This window comes from Periophthalmus magnuspinnatus, chromosome 21, assembly GCF_009829125.3.
Source record: "Periophthalmus magnuspinnatus isolate fPerMag1 chromosome 21, fPerMag1.2.pri, whole genome shotgun sequence".
Taxonomy (NCBI): domain Eukaryota; kingdom Metazoa; phylum Chordata; class Actinopteri; order Gobiiformes; family Gobiidae; genus Periophthalmus; species Periophthalmus magnuspinnatus.
Window position 1 is genome coordinate 4852536 of NC_047146.1, and position 27013 is coordinate 4879548.

Below are 27013 nucleotides of genomic sequence, written 5' to 3' on the forward strand. Positions count from 1 at the left end.
ACAGTTCCAGACACGGAGCATAGGGGGGGCCGGTGGCGCCTTGGTGCTACCCACCTCTGAGTCACGACGTCACAAATAAATACTCACGAGATAAAGACCAGAGAGGAAGTGCAGATGTAGAAATGATTGGCTTCTACCGAGAATTGGAGGGACGTGATACCTTCAACATCCTCGCTCTGGATTGGCTCTTTGGTTGCTATGATACTCGCCGTCGGGACTCAGCTCCACTTAGTCCACTTCTTTACACAGTCCACGGTCTCAACGAACACATATTAAACGGACAAATATTTCCGTTGGATTCACGTAAAATCATCTCAATATTGTTATCGTCAATATCGTCCATTCCTGGTCACAAACACTGTCCTTAACCTAAGATAAAATCACTAAAATCATATATAGAGATTTAATTACATGAACAAAAACGTCCCAAGTTCAGGTCTTTAGCTTCATTGCGTGGGTGGATGCTTTGGTGGTAGAAGTACGTACACTCTCGACTCAATGTTCTGTAACCTGGACTTTTCAGATCTTTAACCATGTTCTAGTTGTTTCTTCTAAGTTGTATTTGGAGCGATTCATGTTTGAGTGATCGTTAATCTCTTATTTTGTCGATCTACGCCTGTTTTCACCTCTCTGACGTACGGCGTTCAGTTCAGCGTAGATATTCAGACACACATAAGGCAGCGTCCAGCAGTAATCTGACCAGAACTTGGATGAGCAACCAAACGTCTTAAAATTTTTCTTTTACTATGGATCATTGCATGTCTGAAATAACAGAAAAGTGAAAAGAATCAATAGGGTTACCCACAGTGCACAGTCTAGCGTCAAAGCAGGTGGTTTTACGGTTTCAGGCTGCAGTAAATCGTGTGCATTTTGTGCTGGTTAATGAGTCAGACGGTCCAAAGTGACACAGCTACAACGCTTTTTACAGAACCAGGCCTGAAGAAACACAGGGCTGGTTATAACATGTGTCTGCGTTCTGTGGCTCGGAGCTCATCGTCTGACGTCATGGTTTGATGCTGATGGTGTGATCAAGCGCTTTGGCTTTTCATCTAAAAATGGAACCAGTGAGTAAGCACTTCGGTAATGGGTATTACACATGAATCAGACGAACCAAACAGGCCCAACACCCGCTAAAGTCTCATAATGTGTTTCCAAATCGCAAACAAGAAGGAGATGCTGGGAGTTATTACTAAAAATCCAATCGAACTAAGACTTACTTGCTCTGGGTTGTATTTAGAGAGGACGCCGTCTCCGTGAAACTCATCCAGGACATCTTTAAGCTTCTTTGTCGAGTCTGCAAAGAAGATGATCATCTGTTTTAGATTTTCCATGTGACGCAAACATACAGATCACAGACTGTATCCACCCGCATCACTGGTTTGTCTGTTATTAATGTTCATATCTTGAGTTACAGACACAATAGTGAAATAAAAAACTCAGGATCATGCAGAGCGGGTTAATACGAACATTTAAGACCAAAATGTCGAGTCTGACAGCAGCAGTTGCAGAGAGAGGGGGAACGGTTTAACAATGTAAAGTGAATTGGAACCAGAGTCAGTGGAGCCGGAAGTGCGCCCATGATCACTTCCTGTTTGGAACACGCCGGCTAGCAGGTTAGCTAACTCCATTTACATATACAGTCTCAACCCACGTTTTGGTTATCTCTCATCCGTATGTTATGTGTCAGGATCTTATGATTAAAAAAAACTCTTTGTAGGCAGCCATTTTGGTGTGAAACATTATCGGGGGCAGACATTTTAGTTTGAACGAGTTTTGGTGGAGCTAAGGCCATTTGAACATGTTTAGTTGAAATTGGATGTGCTGTGAAAGTGGGGCAAAAATCTTTGAGGGAGCCATGGGGGAGCAATGGCCATTCTAGGGGAGGCTCGTGACCCCTCTATGCCCCCCCCCCCCGGCTCCGCCGCTGAGCATTATAGAGAGCAAAATTTGTCAGGTTATTATAGAAACAAATCTTGCGTCCAGTGAATTACAGAAAAGAAATAGTTCTGTTCTGGATTCTGTAGATTCAACACACACAGACTTTACACCTGTAGATTCACTCTTTCACTCCGCCCTGCGTTTCATAACAGGTGATGAGTTTAAACACGTCACTGTTCACTCTGTGGAAAAGCAGGTCGGCCATCGCTGTGTCAGAAGAAAACAACACTGTGTAAATGTTTTTATGGGACAACGACGATAGACTGGCTCAATACGCTACATGTTTGTTGAAAAGGAGAGAGAGGAGGAGTAAGAAGGAGGAGGAGAGGGGAAGAGGAGAGGAGAGAGGAGCATTTGGAAGAAGGAGAAGAGAAGAGGTGGAGAAGAACTTTTAGTCCAAGATCTCATGATGGTCTACGTCTAAAAACTGAACAATAAAGAGGAGAGGAGAGTGAGAGAGAGGGGGGAGGAGAGAGAAAGAGGGAAGGAGGAGAGAGGGGTAAGAGAAGAGGTGAAGGACTTTTAATACAAGATCTCATGATGGTCTACGTCTAAAAACTGAACAATAGCGAGGAGGAGAGAGTGAGAGAGGGAGGAGAGGAGGGGAGAAAGAGGAGAAGAAGAGAGGAGGAGAGAGGGAGTGAGAAGGAGGAGGAGAGGGGAAGAGGAGAGGAGAGAGGAGCATTAGGAAGAAGCAGAAGAGCAGAGGTGGAGAGGAACTTTTAGTCCAAGATCTCATGATGGTCTATGTCTAAAAACTGAATAGAGAGAAGAAGAGAGAGGGAGGGAGAGAGAGAGAGAGAGAGAGAGAGAGAGAGAGAGAGGGGAGGGGAGGGAAGAGGAGAGGGAAAGAGGAGAGGTGGAGAAGAACTTTTACTCCAAGCTCTCCCAATGGTCTGCACCTAAAAACTGAACAATAAAGAGGAGGAGAGATGGAGTTAGAGGGAGGGAGGGGGGAGGAGAGAAAGAGGAGAGGAGGAAAGAGGGATAAGAGAAGAGGTGAAGAACTTTTAATCTAAGACCTCATGATTGTCTACGTCTAAAAACCGGCGGCACTTGAACTGAAATGGGAGAAAAAACGTTTGGGTATTTTCAAGTAACATGCAAAATCTCCCTAATTTTGCAAAGAAAAAAGTCCCCACAACAAACACTGAGCCCCTCCGAGGTTTTATATGTAGAAGATGTGGTGATTTTTGTGACAGGCCTGGTCCACTCATAGAATCATTAAAGGAACTCCTATTATTTGGTCTTGAAATCTAAATTCTCTTGTGCAAAGGTGTGTTTTAAATGACTCACAAAAACAGTACCTTGGTGTCTAAAAGTATTTAAAAAAAACATTAGTATCGTGACGGCACTAACCTCTTCATACGAGCTCACTCTAACGACCTGCCGCGATGACCTCCCCCTCCGTCTCCTGCCAAACAATTACCGAGGACAAATGGACAGAGGCTAAACCGTCGTGTGTGTGTGTGTGCGTACAAACTCAACTCCCCTCCTCCGTCTCATCCTCCCATCGCTCATAATCGAGTTGAGTTGACAGTTCACTTCATTATTTTTAGTGCTGTGTATCTTTTGAGGGCATCCAATTTTAGAGCTCGGTTACATATTAATGTCAACAAGAGAAAAGGAGCCGAGAAGATCAGGAAATAGAGACGTGATTAAAGATGGAGACGATATTTTAGAACCCGGACGCGCTGTCGGAGCCGCGCAAAAACACAAAGCTTTAAAGCGTCGGTGCGGTGAGGCGTTACTATGGCGATGATCAGGGCGCTACATACATCCGAAAAAGCATCGCTAAAAGTATTCATCGTCGTCGTCGCTGGTGGTGGTGGTGGGGCTAGAGTTTGCGCGTTCTCCCCCGTGTCTGGGCGGGTGTTCTCCAAATCTAAAAACACAAACCGTGACAAGACCAAGACCAAGTCGAGAAGCGAGGTCCCCGTTGGCGCGGGATCTGACACGACGCCGCAGCGGATTTGAACGATGGGTCAAATTTGCAAACTGCGATAGTAAAATCTTAACAACACTGGTTCAGTTCATCAGTAACTATCATTACACAGGTTTTATTTTAGACGACTGTTTATAGAAATGGACAGAGCGAACCTGGAAGATGCTGCGTTACAATTTCATATTAACCCGCGCTACATGATCCTGTGTGTTTATTTCGTTATTGTGTCTGTAAATTAAGATAAGAACATTAAAAACAGATAAATCGTAATCATTCATAAAAGATGTGATTTGATGACATCTTTACTCGAAAAGACCGATATAATTTTTTCCACGGCTGATTTTTTTGGCTGATTTCCCAAATATATAATTTTTTCCCAAATATATAACATTTTTTTTTCCCAAATATCTAACATTTTTCCCCAAAATATATATATAAAAAAAATGTTCCCAAATATATACATTTTTTTCCCAAATATCTAACATTTTTTTCCCAAATATATAACTTTAATTGATTACAAACTCATCTACCGCTCTGTTTTAATACAAATTGTGAGGCAATTGTGAGGCAAATTTTGACATTTTTTCCCAAATATATAATTTTTTCCCAAATATATAAAAAAATTTCCCAAATATCTAAAATTTTTTCCCCAAATATCTCATTTTAATTGATTACAAACTCATCTAATACAAATTGGATAAATTTTGTGCAGTGTCGTCTTCACGCCATTTCCAAAAACAAAATATCGCCCTCTGCTGGAGATTTAACGCGGACAGTTGATACGCTAAAAAGTACAAATAGTGAAACGATATACGTGCCAACCTATCTGTGTTCTGTGTGACTTCTACGGCCTCGTCCGCTCGCCATATTGCGTGTATTTGCGTGTTCATCGCCATCACCAGAAGCGCGTCCCTTAAGCTTGGCGTGTCTAGACTTATGCAGCCAAAATGAGAAAGAGATTACCCAGAATCCACTTTGCGTGAGTGGCTGCGGAGGGTAAAAAAGTCTGATAAACCGTTGTGTCTGGCTAACGACCTTCCTGTCAATGTGTCACACCTGACGTGATTAAAATAAAGAGATTTGATTTTAGCTGTGCATAAAAAAAGTCTGCCCCCTCCTGGTGCGGATGTATAGTGCGGCGCTAAAATAAGCAAATCAACACCTGCAACAACGTGAGACAAGAAAGAAGATTTTTACTAACGAAATAAACGTGCGCAGGGGTGAGACGTAAACAGTATGAAGTAAAAATAGTACTGTACTTAAGTATACATCTGAGGTATCTGTACTTTTACTTGAGTACATGTGAGAGCAGTATCTGTACTTTCTACTCCACTACATGTTTGAACTGGACTGAAAAGTTAAAGTATTGTTTATTATTGTTTGCAACCTGCTGAAAAGGCTCAGAGTTTATTTTTAAGACGTTTGAGCAAAATAATTTAAGCAATATGCAAATAAAAACACAAATTCAGCTCAAATCTTCATCAAAATCACCACATTTGAAGCTTTATACGACTCAAAATCTGCGTGAAATACTTTTACTTGTTACTCTTTAAGAACATTTTTAAACAGGTACTTTAATACCTTTACTTAAGTACCTCTCCCGCCTCTGAAAATGTGTCCTGATTCACGGTTTCGCAGTGGGTTGAGTCATAATGACGTCACACGGGGGATGTACGGGGTCTGTTTGCGAATTCGGAAAAAAACGAACCAATTTCCAGGAGGTCAGCGTTCCCGTGTGATATGATCTCATTTGTCACTGCAGTTTTCTCCTGGCCTATTGATCCACTGTGTATTAAGTCAGGTCCGTGCACAGGAATTTTGGGGCCCAGGGCAAGAAGCCTCGCACGGGCCCCCTCGAATATAAATGAACTCGTCATTTTGGTCTTAAATGTTCGTATTAACCCGCTCTACATGATCCTGGTGTTTTTTATTTCACTATTGTGTCTGTAAATCAAGATATGAACATTAATAACAGACGAATCAGGCGGCTTCTTTCCTCGAGGTCACTCCCGCTAGCGTTAGCAACAGGTTTGATTGACAGGTGATAGAATATAGTCCTGTTGTATACTATCGGCTGTAAGTGTGGGCGGATCGAATCCAACAAGGACAACACTGAATAAAATAACAAACAAACAAACAAACGCGGGGTTTAAAAGTTCACATTCACAATAGAATAATCACATCAATGCATCTGACTGAATCTGTTCAACTCGTCTTCTGTGTCCTTGTGTGAAACAGCTTTTCCACCTTCAACACTCAAAGCGCTTTACATCAAGAACTACTCACCCACACACCAGAGCACACAGACACCGGGGCCGAGGGGGGTTAAGTGTCTTGCCCAAGGACACAATGACAGCGTTCATCTGTGGGAGCTGGAATCGCACCGGCAACATGTGGGTCTGCGTATGTGACCGCTCGACCAATGATGTTTATGTAAAGTGGATAAAGACTCTACCAACTGAGCCACTGTGTTTGATGCAGTTTAAGACAGTGGTATTTAACACTAGACCCGCCTCTTCTTCCTGGTATTTAACGCTAGACCCGCCTCTTCTTCCTGGTATTTAACGCTAGACCCGCCTCTTCTTCCTGGTATTTAACACTAGCCCCGCCTCTTCTCCCTGGTATTTAACACTAGACCCGCCTCCTCTCCCTGGTATTTTACACTAGACCCGCCTCTTCTCCCTGGTATTTAACACTAGACCCGCCTCCTCTCCCTGGTATCTAACACTAGACCCGCCTCTTCTCCCTGGTATTTAACACTAGCCCCGCCTCTTCTCCCTGGTATTTAACACTAGCCCCGCCTCTTCTCCCTGGTATTTAACACTAGACCCGCCTCCTCTCCCTGGTATTTAACACTAGACCCGCCTCCTCTCCCTGGTATTTAACACTAGCCCCGCCTCCTCTCCCTGGTATTTAACACTAGACCCGCCTCCTCTCCCTGGTATTTAACACAAGCTACACAGTACCAATATATATATTGGTGTTTTATCGTGCAATTTCTCTCTCTCCCTCCTCTCTTTCTCTTTCTGTATCTTCCCCTTTCTCTCTGTATCTCTCTCCCTGTCTCACTCTTTCCTTCTCTCTCCCTTTCTTTCTCTTGCTCTCTGTCTCTCTCTTTCCCTGTCTCACTCTATTTCCTTCTCTCTCCCCCTCTATCTCTCTTTCTGTATCTCTACCGTTCTCTATCTTTCTCTTTCTCTCTGTATCTTTCATTCCCTGTCTCACTCTTTCTTTTTCTTCCCCCCTCTCTCTCCCTTTCTGTATCTCTCCCTCTCTCTCTGCATCTCCCTCTCCTTGTCTCACTCTCTCTCCTTCTCTCTCCCTTTCTATATCTGTCCCTCTCTCTCTGTATCTCCCTCTCCCTGTCTCACGCTCTCTCCTTCTCTCTCCCTTTCTATATCTCTCCCTCTCTCTGCATCTCCCTCTCCCTGTCTCACTTTCTCTCCTTCTCTCTCCCTTTCTGTATCTTTCCCTCTCTCTCTGTCTCTCTCTCCCTGTCTCACTCTTTCCTTGTCTCTTTCTTTCTCTCTCTCTCTCTCTCTCTTCTCCCTGGTATTTAACACTAGACCGGACACACAGATGATGTATTGTCCTGTTCCTGTGTATTGTGTATCTGTATATTTGTGTGTATCTGTATATTTGTATTAAGTATCTATATATTTGTTTTGTTTATCTGTACATTAGTTTTGTGTGTCTGTACATTAGTTTTGTGTATCTGTGTATTAGTTTTGTGTATCTGTGTATTAGTTTTGTGTATCTGTACATTAGTTTTGTGTATCTGTACATTAGTTTTGTGTATCTGTACATTAGTTTTGTGTATCTGTACATTAGTTTTGTGTATCTGTACATTAGTTTTGTGTATCTGTACATTAGTTTTGTGTATCTGTGTATTAGTTTTGTGTATCTGTGTATTAGTTTTGTGTATCTGTACATTAGTTTTGTGTATCTGTACATTAGTTTTGTGTATCTGTACATTAGTTTTGTGTATCTGTACATTAGTTTTGTGTATCTGTACATTAGTTTTGTGTATCTGTGTATTAGTTTTGCGTATCTGTACATTAGTTTTGTGTATCTGTACATTAGTTTTGTGTATCTGTGTATTAGTTTTGTGTGTCTGTACATTAGTTTTGTGTATCTGTACATTAGTTTTGTGTATCTGTGTATTAGTTTTGTGTATCTGTACATTAGTTTTGTGTATCTGTACATTAGTTTTGTGTATCTGTGTATTAGTTTTGTGTATCTGTACATTAGTTTTGTGTATCTGTACATTAGTTTTGTGTGTCTGTACATTAGTTTTGTGTGTCTGTACATTAGTTTTGTGTATCTGTGTATTAGTTTTGTGTATCTGTACATTAGTTTTGTGTATCTGTACATTAGTTTTGTGTGTCTGTACATTAGTTTTGTGTATCTGTACATTAGTTTTGTGTATCTGTACATTAGTTTTGTGTATCTGTACATTAGTTTTGTGTATCTGGTTTGAATAAGTCCAGGGCCGTCCTCACAAACAACACACCACAACATTTGCTTCTTCAAACGAAGCATTTACGCCGCGACCACTGCCCCCGACACACAACGCACAACTCGCCCAAATCATCTCCTCTTTACACAAATGAACAAACCCGGTTTTATCTACACTTTACACACACAAACACTCACACTCGCTGTACTGCTGCAGCTGGCTGAACTCAGCTGGGCTCAGGCACACCCAGCCCCGATCTCCCATGATGCTTTGGAGCCACAGTCGGATCTCGGAGACTTCAGGAGCCACGAGTCAGCCCACGAGCGGCGCCGAGGGGACCGACGTTATCCTCGGATCGATGGGTGAAATAAGGAGAAGGTTTGGGAAGTCAGGACTGTCCATGTCGTTGGAGTTTCATCAAAAAACGTTCGATTATAATGTGGTTTTCGGCGGCGGTTTGTCACTCCGGAGTTTGGGAGGTGTGAATTGGTGCCACGGCCCTCTGCTCCGTAGACGGGATTAGTCCAGGCGGAATCTATAGCTCCGCCGTTAGCGACTTGTCATGGCTCCGCACGCACGACGGGACAGCGGATCTCTGCAGTGAAACGATCTGGAGACAAAGAGAAAAAGAGGAGAGAAACGAAACATCAGAATAATAATAAATAGCATTTCATTTGTAGTGATTGTGACGAGTTAATTACTGAGCGCGTCTGCGGAGCGGCGGGATCGTGTTCTCTGGACGTAAGAGCGGAACTATGAAAATGTCCAAAGCTGCGCGTTAACGTTACACACGAATGGTCATCGGTCGTTTAGTTTTATTAAGGAAACAAAACTCGTGACTTCAAATGCAAAACGATGCAAATGAGAGATGTGGTCAGGATCTCCACGGCGACAGATTTTTATAAAAATAAAACTGAAAATGACCCCAGGCAACTTTTTATTTATGCCGATATTTCTGTACGACAATAGAACTTTATGTAAATAGAGATCGACCCGTGTGTTTACTTCAGTGACAACGACAAGACTGATGGAATCTAGAGCAGTTTAAACTCACAATAAACTCACAATAAACTCACCATAAACTCACAATAAACTCAAGATTAACTCACAATAAACTCACTATAAATTCACTATAAACTCACTATAAACTGACGATAAACTCACTATAAACTCACTATAAACTCACTATAAGATCACTATAAACTCATTATAAACTCACAATAAACTCACTATAAGCTCACTATAAACTCATTATAAACTCACAATAAACTCACTAAAAACTCACAATAAATTCACTATAAAGTCACGACAAACACAATAAGCTGAACTGATGATAAACTCACTATAAGCTCACTATAAACTCACTATTAACTCATTATAAACTCACTATAAACTCATGAAAAACTCACAATAAACTCATGATACACTCTCAACAAACTCACTATAAACTCATGATAATCTCAATATAAACTCACTATAAACTCAGGATAAACTCACTACAAACTCACGAAAAGCTCACGATAAAGTCACTATAAACTCCCAATAAACTCACTATAAACTCACGATAACCTCTCAGTAAATTCACTATAAACTGACCATAAACTCACTATAAATTCATAATTAACTCACTATAAACACATGACAATCTCAATATAAACTCATGATAAACTCACAACAAACTCACTATAAATTCATCATAAACTCACTATACGCTCACTATTAGCTCACAATAAACTCACTATAAACTCTATAACCTCACTATAAACACACTTGAGACTGGTGAATTTAACCCATCAGAGTGAAGTGTGACCTCCAGAAGAAGACGATCGATTTAATTAGTTTTAAGGCTGATCTCAGGTTTGTGTCTGAGGAACTTTACATCAGCCTCTCTCTCTTTAATAGATTTAAACAAAATGAACTGATGCAACACGATCTGCAACACAACCTGATAATATAATACACACACACACACAAAGCACACACACACAGACACACCCCGACACACACACACACAGACACACACCCCCCCACAGACACACAGACACACACAGCACTCACAGGCACACAGCACACACACACCGACACACAGCACACACACACAGACACATAGAGACACACACACAGCGCACACACACAGCACACACACGCAGACACACAGCACACACACAGACACACCCCACACACACACACACAGACACACAGCACACACACACAGCACACACACAGCATACACACAAAAACACACAGCACACACACACACAACACACAGCACACACACACCACACACACACACACAGAAAAACAGCACACACAAACAGCACACACACAGCACACACATATACACACAGACACACACACGCCTATACACACACACACCCCCACACACCCCCACACACATACATACACACAGACACACACAGCTCCACTGCTAACTGTGTTTTCATAATGGATTTATATTTTTACACCTGTCTTTTTACACCTGTCGAGCTTAACGATAAAATAAATAAATAATAAATTTTTAAAAAAGTGATAAACAAGTATATTTTTGTCTGGGGAGGTTCCGCAGGTATCGTCAGCCTCATCACCTCTCGGACAAAGACTGTGTGAAGAAGTGACGTCACCCACAGCGATCAGCTCCAGTCAAATGAAGCTCACCGAGGCTGGAGCAGTTATAGCGGACAATTTGGAGAAGAATTCCAACCACGAGTATCATAGCAACAAAAGAGCCAATCCGGAGCGAGGCTGGTGAAGGTAACGCCCCTTCCTGCCTGCACCGCTGGACTAGCAGGGAGCGGGCGCTTAACAACGTTGTCAATCACACCTGTTGCTAACGCTAACATTTATTATAACTTGCCTTTAAAGATAAAATGTCTGTTCTCAGTCTTGGTTTTTGTAAAATAAATTTCCACAAAAAATGCGAATTATATATTATTTTTCTCCATTATTACGCATTTTTTCACTGGTGCGACTACGGTAGGCACCTGATTTGTCTGTTATTAATGTTCATATCTTGATTTACAGACACAATAGTGAAATAAAAACAACCGGGATCATGTAGAGCGGGTTAATACGAACATTTAAGACCAAAATGGTGTCAATGTAAAGTGAATTGGAGCCTATTAGCACTTCCTGTTTGGAGCGCGGCGGCTAGCAGGTTAGCTCTGTCCGTTTATACATACAGTACACGTCTCCGCTCTCAGTGTGAATGGAGGTACGTTTGCTGAGAGACATGTCCAGGCGTGTGATTGCGTGAGTTAAGATTTAGATGCAAAGCAGGTGGTCAAGACGAGTTTGACAGTTTTACGACAAATAAAAGGCTTAAAAGGTTATGATAATGAGGCACATGCAAATACAGCACTGAGCTCCAGTCAACACAATGTTCCACTGCGTTTGAACGATTCACACACAACAACCACGACCCAAACGTGAACTTAAGACCATTCAGCTTTTAAATTTAGCATAAAAATATTAAATACACAAATCTAAAAAAATACAGCTTTTTATTATTATTTTTTTGTGTCTTAGAAATGATAATATTTAAACAATAGCCATGGAAAACACCACACTCTTCAATTTCAAGTCAAAATCATAGTGTATATATAAATGGTCATAGCTAACCTGCTAGCCGCCGTGCTCCAAACAGGAAGTGATCATCGGCTCTGGCTTCAATTCACTTTCTATTGAACAGCTGTGGCTCCTCTCTCTGTAACTGCTGCTGTCAGACCCGTTATTTTGGTTTTAAAATGTCCGTATTAACCCGCTCTATATGATCCTGGGGTTTTTAATTTGCCATTTTGTCCGTGATTCAAGATATGAACATTAATAGCAACAAATCGTGCGCCTACCGTATTTTCTGGACTAAACGTCGCTCCGGAACATAAGTCGCACCAGCCAAAAAATGCGTAATAATGAAGAAAAGTCGCATTTTTTGTGGGAATTTATTTTACAAAATCCAAGACTAAGAACAGACATTTTATCTTTAAAGGCAAGTTATAATAAAAACAATAAAATGTTGAACAACAGGCTGAATATCAGTACATCACGCTAACGTAACACATTTACATTTATTCAGACAGAACTGAACACGTGTCTGATTTGTAAACGCAACAGTTAATCAGATAATTAAAGAATAAAAACAAGCAATAAGTTTACTCTGGATCTCACTCCAAATCACTAAATCCATGGAATTCTTCATTGTCGGTGTCGCTTCTGAACAACTCCACCACTCCGGAGGTAAATGAAGCGTAGACGTCATCAGACTGAGCAGAAAACGATTTCTTTTAGGGGCATTTTTTTTCCGTCTTTCTCAAATGTCTTTTAAATTACCGTAATGTTGAAATTACTGGTACAGAAGTCTAGAGTGACCACGCGCGGTTGTTAGCGTGATAATAACGAAGATGTGAATTTATATATTTTAATAATTTCACATATAAGTCGCATCTGAGTATAAGTCGCATCCCCAGACAAACTATGAAAAACGTGCGACTTATACTCCGGAAAATACCGTACTTTTGTCGCACTGTCTTAGTCACTTCTTTACACAGTCTATGGTCTAAACCAGACATGGGCAAACTACGGCCCACTGGCCACACAAGGCCCTTTGATTTATTAATCCGGCCCACCGTATGTGATCAATCTATATTAAAATAGGTAAGGGTAATCCTTGTTCAAAGTTTTTCTGCTGTGTTTATTTAACTGAAATTCAAGAAATTAATTATTAATTTAATGAATGCATTTGGAAAACAATTTGCACAATATTCAGACTTTGCTACATGTTACAGGCCAAATCTCTAATATAATATATACATATATGTCCTGGCGTGGCCCCTCTGTCAAATTTTAGAACCCACTGTGGCCCGTGTCTCAAAAAGTTTGCCCTCCCCTGGTCTAAACCCTGGTCCACGTTTCTCAAAGAAGAGTTTTTGAGTAAGATCATTCCTATTTTATCCTGTTAACCTCGTCCCATCCGTTATGTTTTTATTAGTGCTCTTTAAACACCAGCCTTATCTTCTCCAGAGTGCGTTCACCGGCTGGACCAGAGCCTCAGGAGCTGCAGCCAAAATAGGAGGCTGATGATGATGAAAGACCACAGACGTCTGGGGTCATAAACAGAAACATGAGCCCACACTTAAGAACAAGCCTTACGACGAGGAGAACGATCGGGCTAAAAATAATCTCGAGGAGGTACTGTTACTTTACTAGAATATTTACATACAAATAAAACATGAGTTAAATCACACGGATTCTGCAAAATGGACTTTTCAGAGCCTTTAAACATACAGTTATCTCATTTTGGGGTTGTTTTATTTTGCATTGGGCAGATTTTGAGAGTAAATTAGTTCTATGGGGACAGAGGCGTTGTCCACAGACATGTTGGTCACATAAACACTGAACTTTTTACACAAATTAACTTATTTTATATCAGATTTTAGCTGTAAAACTTTCCCAAACTCTCCATTGAAATGAATGAAATTCCACCTTCACCGAAAGAGCCGCCACAAAGAAAGTGAGTTTTTAGTTCCATTTAGGCCGAATAAGGTTGAGATCAGGAGCTCATCACCAACCTGCCAGCCCTCTGACTACTGCAACTACTACTACTACAAATACTACTACTACTGCAACTACTACTACTACTACTACTACTACTGCAACTACTACTGCAACTACTACTACTACTACTACTGCAACTACTACTACTACTACTACTGCAACTACTACTACTCCTACTACTACTACTACTGCAACTACTACTACAAATACTACTACTACTGCAACTACTACTACTACTACTACTACTACAACTACTGCTACTACTACAACTTCTTCTGATTTGCACCAATATAAAAAATATAAATGTTAAATGTGATTAAATGTTATTCCATAAATAATATATATATATGTGTGTGTGTGTATATATATATATATGCATACACACACACACACACACACACACCCCTATGTACACATATACACACATATATACAAACATTCACACTGCAACTGCATATAAAATAAAGGGACGTCTCAAACGCCTATGACAAAACTTACACCTACTCACTCTGAACAGGAAGAGTGTGAACGGCGCGATAACAACAGCAAAGTTCACGACTGACACACACACGTACACACGCACACGCACACCCCCACACATGCACTCACACCCACACACATACACACGCGCACACACCCACACCCACGCACACGCGCATACACACGCACACACACACCGCTGTTTCACAGGCAAAAAGTTATGAAAAGCTCAGGAAAACGGCGGTATATGTTTAAATGGATAACATTTTTGTCTGTGTCAAAGAGCCGACATTTACAGCACAGAGATAATCTTCATGATCCAAGCAGATGCTAAATATAGACGTCAAGTTATAACTAGGTCGGTAGCTTACTGAACAAGTGCACAAATGTCTAATTCAAGCGTCACTTTGCATATGAATTATGCACCGCCCCCTAGTGAAACAATGCTCACGTAAAACACCATATTTAGAGAGGATTATGTGAACTTTGACTTTAGTGAGCTTTTCATGCCACGACATACGAGGCTGAAGACGACGAATAACAGTTCAAATCAAGTCAAAGATCTAAACCCTATTTTCCACAGACTCAATGAGCTCATGGCACAAACCACATCAGCTGCCGTGCAAAACAAGCCTCAATATTGGTCTAAATATACATTTCAGATTTGTTTTTGTTTTTTTATAACTGCTACAAAACTGGAACATTCTAAACATAAAAGAATGTGCCACCACCATCGCAAGAGCAGCTCAGGACCACAATCTGCTGTACAAAGAGGCAATTTTTGTTAGGAAAGACTCCATCTTTGAACAGGAATCTCTTATTTATAACTCCATCCTCAGACCTAGATGTAAACAAGGAAAACAACAGTGCTAGCCAGTATGCTAATAGCCTGTATGCTAATAGATGTGAGAGCACCCATTAGGGGCCTGACTGATTATGATAAATCTGACTCAGGCACAGTTCACACTTAGTGTAGCTCATTAAAGCCAACAAACAGAAACTGTAAACAAACAGGTGTGTTAGCTTCAGTGTAGTTAGCTCCTCCCTTCAGACAGATATAAGGCAGAGTCCAGCAGGAATCTGACCAGAACTGAAAAAGTGACTTGGATGAGTAGCAGTGTCTTCACTCTAAAACCTTTGTACAGTGATAGATTTGAATATTTCCTTTACAACAAATATTCAAAATGTTTCATTTGTCACAAAGTCTCAAAAATAAGACAGAGACAAGTGAGAATTTTACAAACTAATAAAACACTATGCTCCTCTCTGTCTCACTGAGAATATGTTGTATTCATTTTAAATAAACAGATTTCATATTGTGTTATGTTTACAATTCTGCACTTCCCACGTTATATTTACATCAGACTGAGGCTTCGTTTGCATTAATTACCACCTTCTGCTGACGGGCATGTAGAGTATGAGTCAATCCATCTCTTAAATGACCAGCTCTATCTAAGGAAATCCAATTGCTTAATGTTTTGGTAAACAAGGCACTTGAGACTCCTGCCGCCGCTGTTGTGCTGTGTTCACAGCCATTACACCTGTAATGAGCCATCAGGCTCTTTGTAATGATCAGGCTCTTTGTAATGGAAAGATCTTGTTGATAGAGCGTGATCGACCAAGAGCCAAACACTCTCACTATAAAGACATAGACTCAATGAGCAGAGGAAGCACACGTGTTCTCCCATGAAAACAGAAACTTTTAATTAAACAAGGATCGTAAACAAAATTATGTCATTAATCAGTGTGTCAGCGATATAACTCTAGACTGTGTAAAGACGTGGACTGAGTGAGTGTGACGTCACCCACAGCGTTTAGCTCCAAATGAAGCTCATCGATGCTAGAGCAGTTATAGCGGCCAATCTGGAGCAGAGTTCCATATTTGGAATTCCGACTGTGAGTATCATAGCAACAAAAGAGCCAATGTGGAGTGAAGCTGTCGAAGGTGACGCCCCTTCCCGTCTGCACCACTGGTTTGGAAGGGAGCGGGTTCTTAGCAACAATCAAACCGACCTCAGAGAAAAGAAGGCGCCTGATTTGTCTGTTATTAATGTTCATATCCTGATTTACAGACACAGCAGTGAAATAAAAACACCAGATTTTAAGAACAAAATGACGAGTCCGACAGCAGCAGTTACAGAGAGAGGAGCCACGGTTTTCTGATGTAAAGTGAATTGGAGCCAGAGTCGATGGAGCCGGGAGAGCGCTCATGATCACTTCCTATTTGGAACGCAGAGGCTAGCAGGTTAGCTCTACGCTCCAGACAGAAAGTTCAGAGTTTTCCAGCCACAGGGCGCTACAGTAGTTAGTTAACCCTACCTCAGACCATAAGGTGACCAGTTAATTTAGTTGAAAAGCATACTTCCACTCAGGTCATAATGATGTGGCTGGTGGACACAGCGAGGCATCTGGTTTAAAACATCTGCAAAATCACAGTGAGCTTGATTATTGTTAGCGTTATTTTCACATGTGTTGCTCAGTTTACCTCAGATAGTCGTTAAATCCCTGGTTTGAGTGCGTTTGATCCTAAATTCCTCTTGCGTGTGTGTGTGTATGGCGCGTATGACAGAGAAAAAAAACATATACGATCCAAAATAATGTCTTTAAGAGAAAGGAAAGTTGAAAATAGCTGTGCGCAGAGACTGTGACCGTGTTTCTTCGTCTGCGGAAACAATGAGCCAGGTCAAACAGAAACATGTCCAAAAGGTAATTAAAGGCAGATTTAGGAGCTAATATCGTCTGACAGACTGAAGCGCATGGGGCCCAGATGACCTCAGGACTGCCACTCAGAGCTATATCTTTTGCCTTAAAAGGTCTGCAGTGTGCGAGAGTGTCCAGACCAGCGCGTACACACACACTCACACTGTCCCTGTCAGGCGCACACTTATTCAACACAGTCTTATCACAGCTCAGTTTCCACTCTGCCCCGTCTTTGAAAGCATCTCGTGTTCTCTCTAATAACTTCCCCTTTTTTTCTAAGACAAAGCAGTCTATCAGCGTCTTTAGGGATGTTTAGGTCTTAACTGTTCTGCTGTGTAAGTGTCAATCTGACGTGAGCTCAAACACGTCCTCCTGGAGCTGTCAATCACACATAATTAGACACGTGCAGATAAAGCCCGTCATGATAATCACTATATCGACTTCAGCGATCAGTTTATGAAGCCGGAACTGTATTTTTGTGTTGCATTTTCTTTGCGCTACTGGGAAATTTTTGGTTATTTTTTTTTTATTTTAGCTGTAAAAGTTTGAATAAATAACACGTCTGACTCATTACGGACTCAAACTAACGACTAAACTGTTTCATTCTGCTGTTTATTTCTTGGCACTCGTGATTTTGAACAATATTGTAGATTTAGAATAGTTTTTTGTGGTTTAAATCAGCTCTTTTTTTGTGTCAGTGGCAAAAATTAGTTTCAATATTATGGTTTATCGTCTATATTTAACTTCAGACAGGCCTATATACGATTTTGTTTGTCATGTAGATAAATGGAAGTATGGCTGTGAAATGGAAAACGGTTACGGCTCGTTGAACAGAGCCGCGTACAGCACATAATAATAAAACTTTTCACCACACATGACCGCATAAAAACCTCAAGATGCAATCTACAAAGCTCCTGCACACTTTAGTTTCACTTTCGAAAGACTTTCCATTTTCGAGGGTTACGCGCCGCTTTATCTGACAGGTCTGAAGCAGAGTGCCCTGAGATAACATCTGAACAGTCACACAGGCCCTGGTCTTCCTGTTGTCCAGCAGAGGACAGACGGACACAAATACCACGAGTATTTATGGAAGACCCTGGCGTCATGGCAACAGAGCGATTGTCTGCGAAACACGGAGGGAACGGCCAAGCTATACACCACACACTACACCGTGTTCGGATGGAAACGCCGCCCGCTTTACATACGCGGACGTGAACCAGCTCGGGACGCAACCGAGCTTTAAACACGCGACATCCAGGAGAAGAAACCACTCAAATGTACAACTCATAACAGGCCAATCAGGGACATTTTGTGACTAAAGTCTGTGGCGTTACAGTTGACCACTGCTGGTTTCCATAGCAACTTCAAGTTTCAGTTAAATCACCAGTCACCTCACAGCCCGCCCCCGCACACGTAACTTTACTGCTGAGTCTGTAAAGCACAACTACGGTAGCTCTGTGGGACAAACTTGGGTGAAAACATGATAAAAACATATTGGACTGGTGCAGAAATGAACAAAGTAAACTAATGTTAAATACGGTTTAGCTGAAGCTGAAACGAGGCCTGTCGCGATACTATGCACAATCCTGCGATAAACGATAATATTAAAACTACTTTAAGCCACTGACACATTAACAATAAACCAGGATGATCCCAGTGGACCCTTTTTAAATAGACGGTTTAATTAAAAAGCCTGAGCTGCAGCAGAAAAATAACAGATCGTACTTTTACTGGTCATTATTGAGCCAGAGAAGTCACTTTTTCAACATTTTACAGCTCAAATGGTATCAAATTACAACAAAAATACTCAAAATTTCCATATTTTTACAAAGGAAAAGTAACACGATTAATATTGAGCCCCACAATATATAGTTCTAGTTTTCATATATAGAACAGTAAGTGGATATAGAGACATCGTGACAGGCCTAATGCAACAGAACTGCAATAGTCATAGTGGTATTTTGATCATCTTAACTGCTCTCAAAAAGAAGCATGTGTGTCTGTGCGTGTCTGTGTGTGTCCTGTGTGTATTTGTTCTTACTGTGATTTCGTTTAGTGTTTGTGTTTGTATCTTAATGGTTATGGGAGCTACAGGCCACACACGCAATAAGATTTTAATGACAGTGGCATTATTAACTCAAACTGTATTAATATTACACTTTTTTTTTTACCATACTTCAACTTTTATTTGGTTTATAATGTATCGTAAAAGTCTAAGTGTCATATAGAAATCAGTTGTGTCACAATAATCACTGTAATGACTCATCGTTTATAAAAGATGGAACTATATTTTGCGGGGAGTTGGTTATTTTGTGTCTGTATGATCAGATTTAAGCCGTAACAGTTTGAATAAATAACTCGTCTGACTCATTACAGACTCAAACTGACGACTTAAGTGTTTCATTCTGCTGTTTATTTCCTGCAGCTCGTGATTTGTAACAATATTGTAGATTTAGATTCGTTTTTGTGGTTTAAATCTGAGTTTTTCGATGTATTTGGAGCCGGAGTCGATGGAGCCGGACGCGCGCACATGATCACTTCCTGTTTGGAACGCGGCGGCTAGCAGGTTAGCTATGTCCATTTATATATACATATAGTCCAAACTTTTGCCTGGTGTAAATCATATTCTACTAGAAGAAAACTAAACACAGCAGTGATAATATAAAGTGATTCAAACTTGTTCTACGGTTGTAAAATATCTTTAAACTCGCAGATGTTGGGAGCAGTTGGAGCGGCTCAGACTGCGCTGGGCTGTGGACCCCTTCAGCAGGTTTGGTCCAAGCCTCGGGGTTAGCTTCCCTCTCTCAGCGCAGACTAAATCAATTGCAGAGTTATTTTAAGGTGAAACACTTTCCTACAGCGGTGTACGGAGTATCACTGTACCACGTTAAGGGCGTCTATGCAACAGCGGGATTCTAATCTAATTCTAATGCGTCCAGGTCCTGTTCCAAAGACAAAACGTAAAGAATGAATGAGGTTGATTTTTCCCTTAAACACACAAAGCATCTATGGGAGCGTTACGTACAGCTTCAGCCAGGCCACGATCCACCAGAAAGACCCTATAGCACAGACCCTGTAGACCCTATAAACCCTTTAGACCCTACAAATCCTATCGACCCTATAGCGTTGGGAAATAACGGAACACATATTCAGAATACTCATTTTGACTAGCTGTGTTCTGGTACAGTTAGCTTTCATTTGGTGGTATTCAGAGTACAGTTACTTTTATAGAATCAAAGACAAATGAAGCTGAATCGAGGCTAGAGCAGGTACAGCAGCGAATTTGGAGCTGATTTCCACATTTGGAATTTCAAGTATCACAGCAACCAAAGAGCCAATCCGGAGTGAGGCTGTTGACTGTCAATCAAACCTGTTGCTAACGCTAGCTGGAGTGACCTCAGGGAAAGAAGGCGCCTGATTTGTCTGTTATTAATGTTCATATCTTGATTTACAGACACAATGGTGAAATAAAAACACCAGGATCATGTCGAGCGGGTTAATACGAACATTTAAGACCAAAATGACGAGTCTGACAGCAGCAGGTACAGAGAGAGGAGCCACAGTTTTTCAACGTAAAGTGAACTGGAGCCAGAGTCGATGGAGCCGGAAGCGCGCCCATGATCGCTTCCTATTTGCAACGTGTCAGCTAGCGGGTTAGCTACGTCCATTTATATATATACAGTCTGTGACTAAATACGTTTTTAAAGCGTTCTTCCATCTCCGCCTGTCGCTCACACGCCTCCGACAAACCGTTCAATCACTTGCTCCTTTACTTTTGTGTTTTTTAACCTTCAGCCAAACTCACTCACACACCTCCACCAGCAAAACACCAGCACCTCAGACGTAATCGTGTGTGAGTTACTAAGCTACGGGTAGGAAACATATCAAAGAAATTCAAAATATTACAACTGCTGTTTTGGAGATATGGAATATATAGAAATGTGGATTATCGTTTATAAAAAAAAACTGTTAGAGTGAGATTTAATAAAAGTTTAAACATTCTGAGACTTTCTGGGCTGATGTCTGACACCGGCATCAGATCTGTGCTTTGCTAATGTCAACACAACGTCATCAGGACAATCCAACTAAATACCTCCACGTATGTATGTATAAATGTGCGTGTATGTCTGTATATATGTCTGTATGTTTGTATTTTTATCAGTATGGCCCACCCTGCTGCACATTTCACTCATTTTTCCACCTTTGTCGTGACATTTTAGCAGCGTGCTTCACCTACACTGTTCTCTTAACCTTGACTCCTGGTGTGAAATATCTAGGCCACTATCGCTTTTGAGATGTTGGATGTTATGTCAATTCTTGGTTTATTCTTACAAAAACTATTTACGTCTTAAAACAAAACTGGAGTGTCAGTTGCAGTCATCCTATATCCGGGTCAATACTGAAATTAAAAGCATCAGTTTGAGTGTTTTTTCCCCCCCGTCTTTCGTTCTAATCACGCCATTCACACAGGCGATTGTTCACTCTTTAATCCCTGTGATGCATTAGTGTCTAAAATAATGACCAGCGAACCATCTAGGCGGACCTCCCTGACCCAACACCAGCTGGCCGCGCTGTTACCGTGCCGTTTGGCGTGAATGACGGCGTCGGTGCGCGCTCACACACAGCCCGTATAGCTGTACCTCACTCCGGTGCCTTTGTAAGACGTGGGAACGTGCGCTGCATAACAGAAACACAATAATCCCGCACCCCATTTCAGCTGATCCCCCGTCTCCTCTCACTCCTCATCCTCATCCTCGCCTCCGCCTGCCTCCAGCTCCAGCCCAGGCTCCTGTCACAGCCGGCATGTTTATCGCCAGCCAAGTGGACGCTGTCAAGGCATAAATAAGCGTTTGCGTTTACTGATTGCCTGATGAGATGTAATTAGACGTGCTGACTTGAGATTAATCACAAAAAGTCAGTCGCTGGGGCTCCTCAAGGGAATCAGCCTGGAATTCAAAGCATACACTCAAATAACATTCAGAGCTCTTTAATTAAACCAGGATTATTCCACGTTTGTTGGAAGTTGCTGTTTGGGAGCGGATCTCAAACAGTGTCAGTACAAGTAGCGGCGGTCGAACTCTGAGAACTGACCAGAGCTGGTTCCCACAGTGTCCTGCGTGTGACCGAGATGTTCCCACAGCTCCTCACACAATATCAATGCAAAAAATAAATAAATAAATAAATCAATGCATAACCAGCTTAAATGAGTGGGCTGCTTCCTAAAGTGTGAACATGTTTAAGGAAAAAAAAAAACCATACACTGAAAAACAGGAAAAAATATGACAGCTTCAAAGGATCGATCAGCCATTTGGTCACGTGTCTGAGCCTTCTCACAGCTTACCTCCGGGGTTTTTTTCTGGTGCCCGCTGCTGCTGTTACGGTCCATATGACATCCCCGTGAGGTCTGGACACGAAGAAGTGACGCCTCGTGCACAGGTCTGGGCGCTCTCCTCGCGCGTTTTCCTGCGTAAAGGACGCAAACGCGCGGTCAGATGTCCAGCAGCGCGGCTCACGGCGCGGACACAAACCACCCTCCCATCTCCTGCCTGATTAATGAAGGTTTTTTCTCTTCCTCTGTCCTCTCCCTCCGCTGCTGCCCTCGCTCTCTCTCTCTCTCTCTCTGTCTCTCTCTTCCTCTGTTCTCGTCGTTCTCTCGCGCGCACTCGCTTAAGCCCTGTGCGTCTGTGCGTCTGTGTGCGTCTCTGTGCGTCTGCGCGTCTGTGCAGTTTCCTCCCCGGTTTGTCGCCTCTCTCGAGTCTCACAGCTGTGTCTCTTGCTCGTCTCTGCTTCAGAGTCTCAGCTCAGAGTCTCAGCCGCTGTACCGCTGTGTTTTAGTTGTATTTATTCACTGTGCGTCATTAGGAAACGCGCTGTTTGCTGCGGTTTGGAAAAGGCCTAAAGCAGGGATTCTCCAAAGTGTGAGGATCAGACGCTGCTGGGAAGTAACTGATATATGTACTGAGAATACAGGCTCTGAATACTGTGAGCTGGTACAGTTACTTTCATTTGGTGGTATCACAGGAGAGTTACTTTTCTTAATTAAAAGGAAAACATGGTGGTGCTTCATCTGTAATTTTTGGTTTTAAACTGCACAGTATTAGTGAGAAAGTAGTGTGTGTGTGTGTCATTTTACTTTTCTAATTACACATAAATGATTGCAGAATAAACTGAACCAAAACTCATGTTGTTTTGTCATCTTTTGTACACTATAATGTACTGCAACTCGATGTAAAAGTACTCAACATGTAGGACTATTAGAAACACTGCCTGTAGTTTTAGACCAGGTGAAACACGTAGCCTTTCATGATGAGCATACGATCAAGGCCAGTTACGTCGCCCGGGCTGACATTACCGGGGCCCCACCCTGGAGCCAGGCCTGGGGTGGGTGCTGGAGAGGAAAATCCGACCGATAGTTGAACCTCAGATCCGGGAGGAGCAGTGTGGTTTTCATTCTGGTCGAGGAACACTGGACCAGCTCTATACTCTCCATCGGGTCCTCGAGGCTCATGGGAGTTTGCCCAACCAGTCCACACGTTCCTACCCTCACCTATGGTCATGAGCTCTAGGTAATGATCAAAAGGACATGATGGCGGATACAAGCGGCCAAAATGGGTTGGCTGGGAGCTCCCTTAGAGATAGGGTGAGGAGTTTAGTTACACAGGAGGAGCTCGGAGTAGAGCCACTGCTCCTCCACATCGAGAGGAGCCAGCTGAGGTGGCTCGGGCATCTGCTCAGAAGTCTGGGAGTCCCTGCTTCGACGGCTGCCCCTGCGACCCGCCCCCGGATAAGCAGAAGAAAATGGATGGTGAAACAGGTTTAGTTTTTGGGTTTATTTTGTGTTTATAAAGTTACTGTGCTGCAGGTGAACTATCGGCTGCAGGTCACACACTCGTCACTGAATGAAAACCTAAATGTTTCTGGCAATAATAATAAAGATCGTAATGGGGCGACAGTGGCTCAGTTGGTAGTGTTTGCCCATTGATCTGAAGGTTGGTGGTTAAAGTCCGGCTCTAAGCCAGACCCACTGACCCACAGGTTGGCGGTGTGATTCCAGCTCCCTCGCCCCCAGTGTCTCTGTACACTGCTGTATGAATGTGTGTGTGAATGGGTGAGCTCCTTGATGTAAAGCACTTTGAAATATGACCTTTGACCATTTACCAAGGCCGTGGTGCTGTTTAAGAACAGGACTTCACCAAATACCTGCTGTAAGTAAAACAAGGCACAAGGTTCTGTGCTCATAATATTTAAATCAAAGAACACATTTACATAATCCTTCATGATGAGGTCATTAGATACACCACACTGAATACATTAATAGGTCAGTGTTTATGTAGCAGCGCAGCCTTTTCCAGTCGTCCTATCTGACCTTTACAGGTGAAACTGAACGAACGCAACAGCTCCAGCCTCAGAGTGTCCAGACTGCACATGTTTGATGTGGAGAATAATTAACCTCATTAATCCCAGTATTATAAAACAGTGCTGTACTTATTCATTAGCCGCTAAATGACAAACACACTGTTCAGACGGCCACTCGCCCTGAGACGTTTGGGTTTAAGTACATTTATATTGCCTGGTCAAATTAATTCCACACGACTGTTTTCACAATATTTAAATTTGATACTAACAAACAGGGTTGATAGTAGTTTTGATGCCGTAATATTTCTTTAACATTGATGTGGTCGTACACTAGTCCTGATAAATATAAAGTCACCTGCTCAAATGAACGTTTCAGGATTGATTGATAATTGCCTTTTTTTACATCACTGTTGCATTTTTGTATACGGTAAATGTTTTATACAGCACTTTTCCACCTTCAAGACTCAAAAGCGCTTTACATCAAGGAACCACTCACCCATTCACACACACATTCATACACCACTGTACAGAGACACAGACCAACTGACCCACTGTCGCTCCATATATCACTGTATTATTCCCTCACATACTGTTCTTGTTGGGACTTTTGGTTAAGGCTAAGCTGTTGTAAACATAATAAAAATGGCATATTCCCATGGCGTGAACGGGCAGAATGTGGCTGGACGCTGATGTTTAAAGATCTTTTCAGTAGCACATCTCACAGACTGGGGCTTTGGACACGTCAGGTTCCCTCCAAAGTGCCGCCGCGTTGGTCTTTTCTGCTGGTCACTCGTGTTTCGCAGAGGGTTGGGGTTGGCTCATTTCACATAATCAGGCGCAGTGCTTCCTGTCAGTCTATAAGAGGCCATCCCCAGAGAAGTCCCTCCTCTTCTTATGTTTCCATTTTCCTGTAGCAGCGATCGGCTTCTGGCTCCAGCACAACACACAACGGCAAAATAAAAGCAGGCCACAAATTGGACTCAGAATGTTTTTTCGCTAAGAATGTTAAAAAATGTCATGAAGAAGTAAAACTGGAGATGTCTGTGTAGATTAGTATTTTTATTTACATTTAAAGTAAACACATTCTGGACACTACCAGTCAAAAATCTGGACACACCCTCTTGTGTTTTTTTTTCTTTATTTGTACTACTTTCTGGAATTTTGAAGCAAAGAAAAAAAAATAACTTTACTAAATATTTTTAAATATTTACATACTTATATCACCCTTTGCTTTATCAAAAAAAAATGTACTAGATCCTTTCATCCATCTTCTTCCTCTAATCCGGGGCCAGTCACAGGGGCAACAGTCTAAGCAGGAACTCCCAGACATCCCTCACCCCAGACACTTCCTCCAGCTCCTGCGGTGGGACCCCAAGGCGTTCCCAGGCCAGCCGAGAGACATAGTCCTGAGCGAGTCCTCCAGCGAGTCCTGAGTCTTTCTAGGGCTACTCTCAGCTCCTCCCCTCTCTCTAATGGAGCGCCCAGCCACCGTGTGGAAGAAACACATTTAACCATCATGTCCTTTCAGTCATTAGCCAAGTAATTTAGTACAGTTATTTAAGTTTTTTTCTTTACTACATACTTACTATGTATATAAAATGTAGAAAGTAGTAAAAAAAAAACGCATAAAATGAGAGGGTGTGTCCAAACTTTTGACTGGTAGAGTATGTATTTGTGGAAACTGAAGACACAATGCCATTCATGAACGTAGACTGTATACGGTATATAAATGGACGTAGCTAACCCGCTAGCCGCCATGTTACAAACAGGAAGTGATCATGGGCGCACTTCCATTTCACTTTACATTGAAAAAACTGTCCTCTCTCTGTAACTGCAGCTGTCAAACTCGTCATTTTGGTCTTAAATGTTCATATTAACCCGCTCTACATGATCCTGGGTTTTTTATTTCACGATTGTGTCTGTAAATCAAGATATGAACATTAATAAAAGAGGTCACACCCGTTAGCGTTAGCAACAGGTTTGATTTAGAGAATTGCTAAACGCCCGATCCCCGCTAAAACAGCATGCTATGATACTCACGGTGAGAATTACAAATATGGAACTTAGATCCAAATTATCCACTATAACTGCTCTAGCTTCGATGAGCTTCATTTGACTGGAGCCGAACGCTGTGGGTGACGTCGCACTCACTTAGTCCACTTCTTTACACTGGTTTCACACATCAACAAAAGTCCATGTCCCCGGGGATCGAGGTCACATTGAGTTGACTTAAAGTTATCAAACACACCGGCGCAGTCTCCATAGTGAGGAGCAGACGGGCAAAGCGCTGCAGCCAAGACAAATGGCCCACAGGTTAATTTGAGGCGCAGACAAACAGGGTAAAAATAGCCCAACGTTAGCAGTGTACTGTTTGTGATCAGAAGCAGATAGTTTTCATCTGCCTTACATCTGAGTCACTGCCCACACAGTCAGCTCCAAATAACTCCACCACTTACTCTACAGCAGATCGATGTGTAAAGGTGTTTTTAGAAAGGTTTATTTAATATAGCTCAACATTAACCAGCTTATGTATTCACCACCAAGGTTTCACTATGGTTTTATATGCTACTAAAAACTAACGTCAG

General features: G+C 42.0%; 1 protein-coding gene across 1 annotated transcript in view; it reads right to left on the reverse strand.

Moving 5' to 3' along the window:
• LOC117389718 (diacylglycerol kinase beta) overlaps nucleotides 1-22673 on the reverse strand; it is a 95097-nt gene extending 72424 nt beyond the window's left edge. Inside the window, exons 1-3 of the mRNA XM_055230644.1 lie at nucleotides 22414-22673; nucleotides 8540-8952; nucleotides 1218-1294 (exon numbers count right to left, since the gene is read on the reverse strand). Of these exons, the coding sequence (XP_055086619.1) occupies nucleotides 1218-1294; nucleotides 8540-8606 (144 nt within the window). The 5' untranslated portion in view covers nucleotides 8607-8952; nucleotides 22414-22673. The remainder of the gene's footprint in view (nucleotides 1-1217; nucleotides 1295-8539; nucleotides 8953-22413) is intronic.
• Nucleotides 22674-27013: the final 4340 nt, after the last annotated feature.